Here is a 12,780-nt window from a genome sequence, read left to right as displayed (position 1 = left end):
CATAGACCTCATGGACACAAATTTATTCTGATAATTAACAACATGCCCCAGAAATGTTGATTGCCACCAGAGGGAAAGACAGGTTAGATAGGGACTGGTTAGGTTAGGGACTCTCCGCAAGAAACCCAGAGCAGCCAAACTTAGCTATGCTGCAGTGCTGAGGAGAATGTTGTTTGGTGTTGTTTAATGTTGTTTTTGTTAGAGTTAAAATGTTCATGTTGAAGGGATGGGGGAGGAGTGGGGCAGGTAGAGATGGTGCGGGTGGGGGCCGGCTGATGATGAAGGCTACATCTCAACACTAATTCACAGGTGTTTTCCAGTTCAGCTTGAGGCTGGCGGGGGGTGGGGGGAACCTCTGCAAATGTGCTCTGCAAATGCCATTGTGTTGTGCTTGTGGCTAGGTACTGTTCTGCTCTGTGGTGTTTCCCCACTGGCTGAACTGAGAGCCCAGCTGCAGGAAATGACAATGGTTCTGCTGGACTAAGTTGCAAAAGTTTCCCCCAGTTCAGTTTGGTTTGAGTGGAATGGATGTGTGACACTGTGGTTTGGGCTTTCTTGGAGTCACTATGGTTATGTTGGGGGGAGGGGTTTGTAAATGTTGTGCTGCTGTTGTGCTGTCTCCCACCCTAAGCCCAGGAACTCCAAGAAATAAAATCTTTTTTGCAAGTGATTGTGTGTGTGTTTTGTGATTCTCTGGTGTGAGGACAGTTGTGGTACTACTGTCTAGGAGACTGTTGTGATGTGACACTAGGGTCATGTGCCGTTAATGCTGTAACTGAAACCTAAAAAATAAGAAAAATTGAACTTTATTCAATGTGTGTTTGTGTGTTATTCCCTGGTGTGAAGGTTAGTTCCCAACATAGGGAACAATGGGGAGGGGTTGGCCAGCCCACTCTAGGGGTGGTGGGGAACTTGGAGGTGCGTGTTTGTGGTTCAGCTGTGCTTTCCCAGGGATGAGCTTGCACTCAGGAGTGTGCCCTCCGCTGTGGCACCCCTGGCCTGTGCATAATTGCCCTGGGAAAGACAGTTTAAAAGTTCCCTTTATGGAACAATGGGGAGTGGCTGGCCAGCCTCCTCCGGGGGTGGGACTTGGGGGTGCATGTCTTTGGGTCTGTGGAGCTGCTGGGGGGGTAGATTGAAAGGGGGATTACGCCTGTGGCCCTGGATGTCACATCCCATGGGTTCATGCTGTGGGAGTCTGGATATTTCCACAACAGGAACCAATGGAGAGTGGCTGGGCAGTGGTGAGTTTGTTGTGAGGGGGGGGAGTTTGGTTCTGAGGGGCTGTGTAGTGTGTAGCCATAATGTGGCTGTGGCCATTGGCAGCCACAATCCATGTGTTTCTGCTGTGTGGGAGTCTTCCCCACAGTAGAAATAAAATGGTGTGGTGGGGGGGCCATAGCATGGCCCACAAAAGTGGTCTGCCTGAAACTTGGGGGAGGGCATGGTAGGAGCAGGTCCCCTGACCATTGGGTGCATTTTGCTTGCAAAATGCCACCCCAAGCCATGTAGAAAGCCCCTTTGTTTTTACCCATAGGGAATAGTGAGAGTGGAGGGGGATGGGGTCACCTTCTTTGGGAGGCCATAAAATGGCCCCCCAAAGTGCAATCTCCCTGAAACTTGGGGGAGGGTGGGAGTACAGGTAGGAGCAGCTCCCCTGAAAATTGCCACCCCAAGCCACCTAGAAAGCCCTTTTGTTTTTCCCCATAGGGAATAATGGAGAGTGGAAGAGGATGGGGGTACGTTCTTTGAGGGTTCATAACATGGCTCTCCAATCATTCTGAAACTTGGGGGGTCATTAGAGGAGAGTTAGGAGAAGGTCCCCACCAAGTTTGGTTTGCTTCCTAAAGAAAATACACCCCCCCCCCCGGCTCCCAGAAAGCCAGGAGCATGTTTCCCATTGAAAACAATGGCCAAATCTTTAAGAAACAAACCCAAATCTTTCTGAATCGGGTATTTTGAAGCGGTCGCTTCGGAATCCCCTTTATTCTGAATTTGTGTCCCGATTCGGTTTACCCGAATCGGGAAACCCAAATCACCCTGGCTCTGCAGGGTAAACCAAATTGGTAAACCCGAATCACCCTGGCTCTGCACACCCCTAGTGGTTACAGGTAGGTAACAGTTTGCTTCCACGCCTGCCAGTTTCTCCAGACTGGCTTTTATAGCCAGGCGTGGTTTGCAGCCAGCTGCTGGGGCCCACTCCTGATGCTACTCATCCTTGCTCTCCAGCATCTGGTGTCAGCTCAGAAGGCAAGCACTGTGCTCTCTCTCCTGCAGCTCTAGCCTCTGCTTCTTTCTTCGGCGCTCTTTGGGTGTGGGTGAACCTGGGGCATTGGAAGTCCCTGGCTGAGCTTCCCCAGTGGGATTGGGGCTGGAGAGTGCTGGTGCCTCTGCCTCTGCTGCTAGCTGTAAACTCTGATCAGCCAGCAGCTGTTGATCCTGATCACAGGCTTCTGCTGAGTCAGGGCTAGGGCTGGCCACACAAGGTTCCTTTTCTCCTGAGGAGTCCCGGCTGGTTACACGAGGCTCCTCTTCTTCAGAGGCCCCCTCAGACACATCAGTTCCAGACTGGGCCATGACATTAGAGATTGCTTTACTGAAAAAGCTCGGGAATAAACATAGGTTGTTCTAATCTTTTACAAGATGGAACCTGTAGTAAACCTTGACCATATGAATGGAAGTGATGTCATCTTGCTACCCTTTCCTTTTCCTTTCATCCTCCCTTTGTCAGCTCTTTTACTGTTGAAACTTTTGAGTCTAAGCTTCTCAAGGTAGGGGCCCACTTGCTTTGCTTATGTTAATGTATCAAGCACCATGTTAATATTGAAGCTTAAGGATGAATTCTTAATATGCTTGGACTTTTGGGTAACTAGATTTGGATGTATCTTTTCAGATAAGTGAGTCTCCTGTGTTTGTCCCTGGTGTTTGGGGACCATACTACTCAGCAATGGTGCCAGGGTTCTGGCTAAATGAAGGAGGCCAGAGTGCTACAGGAAAACTGGTAAGTGTAAAGGTTCCCAGCAAGCCTGCATGGATCCCCAGGGGGCTGTCAGTCACCTAAGAGGATGTCAAAGGGCAACTTTCCAAAAAGGCTTCCTGCATCAGGTCCAGATAACTTAGCCAATCAGAAGGAACTTCAACCTGTGACTACAAGCTCTGCAGTAACCTGCCCTCACAGGTGAAGGAAGGAAGAATTAATTACTTCACTCCCATAATGTTAGGTGTTAGCAAGCTGGAAGGCTAGTGCCAGCCTCCTTCAAGCTTTGTCCTTAAAAGCTGTTACAGTTTTGCACCTGTGACTCAAGGCCTCTCTTATCTGGTTGGAAAGTGACAATGCCAACCAGCCTTATTCTCCAAAAAGAAAAAAAAAAGTCTCAAAAGCCTGAACCACAATGCTTAAATTGAACAAGAAACAAATAAATGAGTTTCTTTTCAGTAAGTTTTGTCTTTTTCTTCAAAATAAAGGGAAGAAGAGCATCTCTCTCTATAGACTGGCTTGCTCAGCTTTTGCTCAAGTGGCCAAATTTGTTAATATGTTATAGTTAGTAATGATATTAGGGCATAGATACATTTCTTTTTGTGTCATGTTCGTTACGAAGAGAAGTATGGAACAAAAAATTTACAGTACGTTCTTCCAAAATTAGGGAAGATGTGAGCAAGGTTTGAATCCAGTACCACCTAATAGACCAACAAGAGTTTCCAGGGTGTAAGCTTTTGAGAGTTTAGCCCCCATCAGATACAAGGAAAGCTGTATAGAATCCAGGCTAACTCCTTGAAATCCATTTTTATTTAAACAATGTATAGTCCATTTTTCTCCTATAGGCAACTCAAATGGTTCACAACAAAGATTAAAAGACTCCATTAAAATAAATGTGAATCCAGTATTATGAAGCAGAAAGGTCATATTAGCCACCTTCAAGAATTCCTAAAACAATCCAGCTTTGCAAAGCCTTCTAAACTGAAGAGTAGGTACCTTCCTGACATTCCGTAGTTGAGGCCACACCACTAGAGACTCAAACCTTAATAGTGGCAATTCTTAAATGTCACTGTGGGGCATGGACAGATAAGACATTGATTGGATGATTGGAGTTGCCACATAGTTTTATACTGAGAGAAATGATCCTTGAAGAATTAGTGTCCTGGGTCATGTGAAGAGCTTGAAAGGATAAGAACCATCAATTTGAGTTGAACCCAGAAACAAATGAACAACCAGTGTTCTCAAGATGAGTGTAATATGTACAAAATGACTAGCTCCAGGCAACCATATAGCTGTTGTAATTTAAACCTCGTGAAGTTTCTGCTTTGTCTTCCAATGAAGCATATTAGAATACTGTAATCTTGAGGTTACTGTAGCACAAATCAACATGGCTAGCCTAGCTGAGTTTAAGAGAAAAACTACCTTCTGTGCTAAATTAAGCCACTGGGTTCAACAAACCTCAAACTACCCCCTGAAGGGTAGACAGCATAATCCCTTCCAGAACATCAGCCCTGCCAGTCAGCATCAATTTCATTTTATCTGGTTTTAGTTTCAACTTGTTCTTCCTTAGTGACTTCACCACATGGAATAGACATCATCCTAGATCAGAGAAGGCTTCTTTTGAAGGCTTATTCAAATGGGAAGATATCTGGGTCTGACTGGTGTTTTGATGGCAGTCAGCAAAGCTTTGGATAGTTTCGTTCAGTAGTTTTAGATATATATTGATAAGTAGAAGCAAAATACAGAACCTTGTGGAATCCAGCAGTCAGATAAGAGCCTTAGTTTGTGTTGCATTTAGTTTTGCATTGTGGGTTGTTTTCTAATAGCCCTTCAGAGCGGTTTAAGCTGATAGAAATCTTGTTTATCATTATATGAATATAAAAACAATACTTCAGACATAAGCATAATTATTTCAAGTGCCATTATTTCAATTTTAGATAACTTCCAGAAGTAATCAAGGGATGCTGGTTGGGCCTTATTTTCTACCAGTTTTAAACACCACAATAATTATATCAGACAAGATGAAGTTCAGGTTTCACACAAGCACAATTAACAGTTAAGTTGGTCAGTTACCCTGTTCTTGGAAGAACTGAGAAGTTCAGGGGCTCTCCTTCCATTTTTTCAGAGAGCACATCTTTGCCTATTGGTTGATACACACAGACATTAACAAAGATGAGTAGCCGTGTTAGTCTGATGATAGTAGTAGAAAAGAGCAAGAGTGTAGTAGGTACCTGAAGAAGAGAGCTGTAACTCACAAAAGCTCGTACCCCACCATGAATTTTGTTAGTCTTATAGGTGCTGCTTATAGGTGCTATTAATAAGATAGAGACATCTTAGGAAACAGAGAAAGCCAGCCAGTTCCCGAAGTTCTCTGGCATGTATGCACATTTCACCACCAACAGTAGTACAAGTTTTTGCTTGCGCTGCTGCAGTTTAGACTAATTCACAGGATGAGGAGAGTTTGCACAATATAAAAAACATTTTTATATATGTTTTCATATTTTATTAACATATTGGCAAATTTTGATTCAGTGCTTATATTCTGGATACCAGTATTGCGTGTAGTTGTATATAAGCCCTGAAAAGTCTGTGTTATAAATGCATTTCTTTATTTATTATTTTACTTCATTTACAATCCGTCTTTCCCCCCAGTGGGAACTCAAAGCCACTTATATCATTCTCCTCTCCTCCCCCCCACAACAACCCTGTGAGGTAGGCTAGGCTAAGAGTATGTGACTGGTCCAAGGTCATCCAGCAAGCTTCTATGGCAGAGTGGGAAAATCATACCTGGGTCTCCCAGATCCTAGTCCGTTACTCTAGCCATTATACCATATTGCAACCACACACAAATTGGCAGTTCTGGAAACATAGTAATAGCTTTCCTTTCCAATTTGACCTGGATTGCACATAGTTAAACTTGAATGAGTATTTTTTGAAGATTTCAGAATAAAAAAATTCCTCTTCTAACTGCCCCACCCCCCAATAATATGCAGAATCATTTATCTTTCTCTCTCTGTGTTTTTAAAGATAGAGCATGTCGTCCAAGGACACTCTGCTTTCCCAGAACTACAAGCAAAAGCTGCAGCCAGGTTGCCATCTTTATTTCTTCATTTACACTTTCTGTCTTGGAAACATTACTTTGGCTGCAATTCAAAACTAATTCAGCTGAAATGTTCCAGCTTTATTAGGTTGCAGGTTGCAGTATTTGTCACCATCTTAATTTCTTTCCCTTTCCTTACAAGCTTGCCCTTCAAACTTTACATTACACAATATAGCCAGTTCTGTTGTGAAGACTCATTCATGTGGTCATTTCTGAGTTGGTGATGTTCCCAGAAATTGCCTTTTCTTAGCCATTTTGTCACTGCAAATACTCCTGTGAATACTTCAGAGCCTCAGACTAGTTTCAAATCGTTATTTGGACATGACATTACCACACGAGTGAAATTCACAAAAGTCCTTCACCCTCCCAAACATTCAGGAAAGATCAACTGGTAGTAATTTTGCCACCTGAGAAATGACCATAGGAATAATCAGTCCATAGTTTGAACAGGTTGGAAACTGCTGGAAACGCATTAATCTAGGTAATGCAGATTAAATGTTTGAAGCTTTGAAGATTCATCTTTAGGTTTGAATAGCATTCAGAAATAGTAGAAATTTTGGTAGAGACCTACAATTCTTGAAACAATACCACAAAATAAAAGTATTCTGTAAAGATGTCATCTTTACAGTGAACATTGAGGGTTATTTATGGTATTTAAACTCTTGTGTACTTTAGGTTCATTTAGTATTCTTCGGACAGGAAACTAGTACGTACAAAAACTTTCCCTGAGCATCGAATATGAAGACTCATACTTCTTTTTTATCATCATGAAATAATTAATTAATACTACACAGAGCTATGCTCTAGTATTTTTGTGTGTGGGGGAAGGGGTTCTTGGTTGGTAAGAAGTGTTTACACATTTATATTTAATGCAAGAAAGTTAATAAAGAGGTAGAGTAACAGGGCAGCAAAGAGCTATGAACCAGGAAGGTCCTGATTCAACTTGCCTCTTTAGGGACATGGTTCAGATGTAACACCAAACCAAAGGTTAGCAATCTGTGAACAATCATTGGAGGAGTCGTGCAGTCCAGTCCTGAACAGAGTTGCATCCACGCTGAATTCCATGGATTAAGAAGGGTGTAATTCTTCTTAGGATTTCAGTGTTAGAGTTGATGTGCTCCTTTCTTGCCTCGCATAGCATGAGCAAATTAATAACTGTGGTTTTCAGCATGCTACAAGTTACAACCGAGTAGAAGGCTGAGCCCTACTAATCAAGATTACAAACCGTGGTTTGTAAACCTGGTTTGCAGGGTGAGGACAAGTTATAGTTTCCTAGTTTGAAATTGGATGTAACAGAAAATTCTGGTTTGCTGTGAAAAGGAAAGAACTGGACTGTGTGAAGGGTGGAAAGAAAGGACCATGTGCCTGAAACTCTTTCCATATTTGCTCATATAGCCCCAGCCCGTAGCTGCTCTATAGATCATAATAGTCAGGATTCTATATGACACATCTACAATGAGGGGATAAAAATGCTGACCTGTCTTAAAGAGTTGCTTTATAAGGATTACCAAGGTAACATATGTGAAATTCTTTTAAAACCATCAAGCTATACTATATATTTCATTCCTTTACTAATATTTCAGTATATTATCTTCACTATCGATAATATGATTAAAATGTACTAAATTGGATGATGGCTTATGATGCTGTAACTTACATTTCCCGTAGGTTTCCCCAAATTCCTCAGTCTTGTTAGCAACTAACAGTATCTACAGTGTACACAGTCTCTTGTATATTTCCTTGTAAGTATGCTTTGCATGCTTATTAGGGAGAAAGTCCAATCACGTTCTCTTTTTCAATGGAAGACTGTTGGACAGTGTGGGACATGTAGAAATGAAATAAGGCCACTAAAGAATTGTAATAACTGGCTAAGCAATGTATTTTTCCCCTCAAGAAGTTACATAAAGTAAATTTTAAAGTATGCAAATAATGATACGAATTAGTTGGTTTAATCTCTTCCAAGTGCATTTCATTTTGAATGATACCTTTGATAGCTAACACATGGTAAAGTCTAATTGAAACAATGTGCAGCTGAATGCATAAACGCAGAGTATAAATATACAGCTGTAAGGAGGTCATAAGTCAGAGCAGTAAACACATGCCAAATTCCCTCTGGGAGCTCATTAGTGTATGAATGAATATACATGCAGAGGCTAAGTGCATATCTCTACTTAGACCTCTGAAGCAGAGACAATGACCAATCAATTGTAATTAGAGGAAGATTCTCATACTGACCTACCTCCTGCAAATGAGGGAGTTCCATAGTAGGCAAAACCAAAGACAGATTTTAAAAATCTACTCCAAATGTTGTTCCTGGAACTTTAGAAAGCATGGTAGATGTAAGACATAGTAGCATGTTCAGCTGGCATGCCAGTACAGGCAAGTCCAAGGCTGGATGACAATTCCCACTAATTTCATTGGAACATAGAAGCAAGTTTACTTGCTTTGGATTTCATCCTCTGTGTGTATTCCAAAGAAAATTAAGCACATGTAACTTCTACTGAAAAGAATGGGAATTAAGCATTCTCTGCTTTGCACTCCAGGTTTCTAATAGCTGTGCAGCAGCATTAGTATTGTGCCTCTATTGTGCATGCCATGATTTCCAAATGCAAGATTATACCCATGAGCCAGACCCATGATTAATTCCATGTGCAGAAGTTTTGCATACCAGGCTCATATGCGCAGTTGCTTTCCAGAAATCTCATGAACTGCATCCCTCTTCATTAGAGTCTTCAAACCTCAATTGGTGTCAGTGAGGCTACCTGGTAATATAGATGAAGTTAGTGTGAGGCTTGGTTGGAGAGTCACAAGAGGACTGCAACCCTAAGCAAGACTCTGCTAGGTGTGACTTGCTTAGATTGGACTATAAATCACTTTCTTGGTGCTGTTGAGATGAGAATCTGGCTCCCCGTCTGACTGTTCACCCGGTGGGCCTTCTGATGATTTTAGTGTCCTTGTGTTAGGAATACTTATCATGCAATATGTTCAGGGAAGAACCAGTGTTGCTTACCTCTATCACTCCCTGTTTTCTGCTTGTTTCCCTTGCAGTGCTCAAAATATATATATGTACTTGAATGGTCACCTGGATTTGATTAAGAAATCTTTGCCTGTGGGCTTCCTCACTGTTGATTTACATGTTTGGCCAGATTTCCATGGCAACAGATCTCCCCTAGCAGATCTGACTCTAAAGGGCATGGTAAGAAAAAGCCTGTCTCTGCAGAAGGGTCAAAACAGAATAAGGAGGTAAAATAAATGCTTGGAATTAGCATTTTAATGTTATTTTAAACATTCTCATTATCAATCACTGCAAATACCACGTGATTTGGGTTTCTCCCTTACATTTGTTGTTGTTGAAATTTGTAGAGTTTTAAAGGATACCACGATTCTTAGGGTACTTCTGCCAATCCATTATTGTCAGCTGAGAAAATAGGAAAATGGGGTTAAATATTTTAAACAAGTAATACAATTATAATAAAATGTAGGAAGGTATATGTTCACATTTTAATATTTAGTTTGGGTTTGCAAATATATTTGCAGCTTTCAGACATCTTGCATGTGTACCTAAAAACATGAAGTATTAAGAGACAATGTGTCCCACCAAGAAGTGTGTCTTGCAAGGTTATTGACTATTCCCCCACACCTACCAATCCCAGTTTTTAAAGTCCCAGCAAGTTCAGCTTGAGCATCCCCATGTTGTGCAGACCTGGAGAAAAGCATGGGATAGTGCTGCCTTTAGGTGGTATTTTTTCCGGAGGAGTGGGGGCTGGTCTAGCACGCCTCCTTCTCATCAATTCAGAATATAGACATTTTCAGAATATATAAAATTTGGTGCCAACCAAAACGATTGGGTATGCTGCTGTTGATGCATGTGTCTGAGGTTAGCTATCCCAGCTGAATAATATCCTGTGGAGGGATCTTATTTTAAGTTCTGCTATCCCTTCACACCAAGATGGTGATCTCAGGATGTGTTTTGCAAGATTTAATTGAAACATATTTGGAAAGAAAAAAAAGCCTTTAAAATGTTATTCATGAGGAATCAATCATGGAAAATGTCATTTAATTATTTGACCTAATTTTTGTTGAATAGGTTAGCATCTAAATCTGCATTTGTCCAGAAAAAACATTTGTGCAGCTAACAAAGGCAAAGTTCCAGTTCACTTTGATGATTTGCTTAGCAAAGGATTCTGAAAGTACTGAAAGTCTCAGATCAGCAATAATGGTACACTCATTTTCCTGCAGGTTGTTGGATTGACATTATCTCAAGGCATTGATGATCTTGCTCTTATGTATTTGGCCACAATTCAAGCCATTGCAGTAAGTAACTTACACTGTAATCCTAAGCAGTTAAGCTTTTCTAGGGCCATTGATTTCAATGGATGTTAAAAAGGTATAACTCTGTTTAGGATTGCCCTGTTAAACAAGCAGTTTACAATGTTTTTGTTCATGTTTTAGAAAAGGTAAATAAAATTTTAATTCATTAATCATAACTGAGAAATAGAATTGTAATTACCAATATGTTTACCTTGAGGAAAGAAAAAGGTAAATGTCAAAGGAAAGAGTAGAAATAATTACTCCTATTGGACTTCTTGTCTGGGTTGCTAAAGAACTATAGACAAAATTTTACAACATAGTCTACTTCCCCAAGTATTTCCCCCTAGGATTTCAGAAATGCCCATGTTTAGATCATAGTGGGAGAGTGCCTCTCATTTTTTTTTGACATTTATTTAGCTGTAGATCTGTCTTACCTCTGAAGCTGTTGAAATAAAGTTTTTGAGAAGAGAGGTTCTGTTTTACTGATACATTTTTAACATGTCAGTTTGGTTATTTTCAGAGGCCGTATGCTAGATTATATTGACTTGTGGTGGATATATTCCTAAGAGGCTAGCTCCTGGTTTCTGGTTGCCAGGCCTCAGCTGCTTTGGCAGAGAGTATAAAACTCTAGAGACTGGCTTGCTTTTGGGGAGCAGTATACTTTTCCTTGTAATTACTTTAGACCCTGGTGACAGGAATAACTTGCCCAATGAACAAACAGCAAGAAGGAGGGCAGGGGCAGAAGAGACAGTTATTTGGGATTTAATCAGATTTTGGGCTTGCTCTTCTGCAAGGAACAGTGTGAAAAGTTTATCAAAATAAAGGCCTCCCAGGGAAAGGCTGAACCTATCAGCTCTGACTAATCAAGTATGTTTCAGTTTGTTTTATTTTTACTTTTTACTTTCTATAGCATTTTTCAGAAAGTGAAATGTTTACCAGTCATTCTGCCATTCTTAAAGGCTGAGACTCAGTGAGGTCTACAACTGTACTTTTACTTACACCTTGTACACCCATCATTCTGAAGTGATGCCAATAACTGCTAATTTTAGCCATTAGTCATTAATGTATAAGTTAATTCTGTTTAATTGTAATGTAAATCTACAGCCTTGCAAACATGTTACAAAAGCAATGTCAGGTCTGGCATGGAAATGAAATTCTTTGCTTACTTCTATCCGTCAACCATGTTTTAGGGTCACCTTGAAAGACGCCAGTTGCTACTGTTTTCTGATGATGGGGAACCCACAAAGGCAGACATGCAGTGAAAATTTCTTTTACATTCAGCATTGTGGCACTCCATAAAGTCTAGCTAGTAAGAGCAGATTCTGTGAAAGCCATTTACACTGTCCTTACACTACTCTTGACAAAAACAGGATTATTCTGTCTGAATCTGGAATACATTAATAGTAGCCCTATTATTGCTGAGCTTTAGTTGTGTAATAGCAATGCATTCGGTACTTTAATACCACCCCTTTAATTTAAATAAGAAATGCAAGCACTTCCTTGGAAAATGAGAGCAAGCGATATTGTCATGTGAAAGAGATTACAGACAACAATTTTTCAATACCAGACAAGTACCATGGCATTATTCTATGCTAATGAGGTGGAAGCTTACTCAGTTGGATATCCTGGGAAAACTTTATATTATTATCCAACTGCTTCATTGAACATTATTGCACTGTGGTTTTAAATTAAGCTTCTTTAGACCTGTTTTGCCCGCATCAGATTTTAATGATGATTGAGATCTATAATATAAAGAGAATTGATTGTGTCTTATTTTTTTCTTGATAAATCAGTCTTGTCTGTTTGCAGTAACAATACAATTAAAGCTATGAAAACCTGTAATTTTCTGTAATGTTCAGGTTTTAATTTTTGTTTTCATGATATTTGATACCTTGTTTTAAATGCATAATTTTAATTTTTAAGGTAGTTCTAATTCTTTAGTGGTTTTTGACACTGACTCACAATATCAGTTTGCATTTGCCGTTGATGTTAGCTGAAACACTGCCTATATATAAGCATGACATTCATTTAAAATCTAATCAGAATTGTAATTTTATCTGCTAAATGCTAATATGTTGTTGGTTTCCCATTGGAAAGCATGAGGGGAATGAAATTTGCACTCACAGCTTCCCAGTTTGTATTTTCTTTAACCGTACGTTAACATTGCAGTCCTAAGACCCAATTATCACATTATCACTAATCCATTAGCTATGAATATACAAAATCTAACATGTTACAGAACATCTGAACTTTCAATAAGTCTGCATTACCTATCATTAAGCATAGAGAGGGAGCCTAAATCATAATCTGTATTTCTCCCTCTTTCTCCCTTTCAAACAAGAAATAAAAAGAGAAAACATAAGGCTCCACGGCCCCCCTCTCTTATCCCTTA

General features: G+C 40.4%; 1 protein-coding gene across 3 annotated transcripts in view; it reads left to right on the top strand.

The window, feature by feature from the left end:
* The window catches only part of FGGY (FGGY carbohydrate kinase domain containing), a 327,353-nt gene that overhangs the window by 220,811 nt on the left and 93,762 nt on the right, over positions 1-12,780 (top strand). For all 3 annotated transcript variants that reach the window (XM_054981972.1, XM_054981970.1, XM_054981971.1), the window contains 4 exons: positions 2,894-3,001; positions 6,005-6,066; positions 9,126-9,273; positions 10,317-10,391. In XM_054981972.1, coding sequence (XP_054837947.1) covers positions 2,894-3,001; positions 6,005-6,066; positions 9,126-9,273; positions 10,317-10,391 — 393 coding nt within the window. The remainder of the gene's footprint in view (positions 1-2,893; positions 3,002-6,004; positions 6,067-9,125; positions 9,274-10,316; positions 10,392-12,780) is intronic.

The sequence above is a fragment of the Eublepharis macularius genome, chromosome 5 (genome assembly GCF_028583425.1).
Source record: "Eublepharis macularius isolate TG4126 chromosome 5, MPM_Emac_v1.0, whole genome shotgun sequence".
Taxonomy (NCBI): Eukaryota; Metazoa; Chordata; class Lepidosauria; order Squamata; family Eublepharidae; genus Eublepharis; species Eublepharis macularius.
Note: the sequence above shows the minus strand (reverse complement) of the source record. Positions and strands in the feature narration are given on the sequence as shown.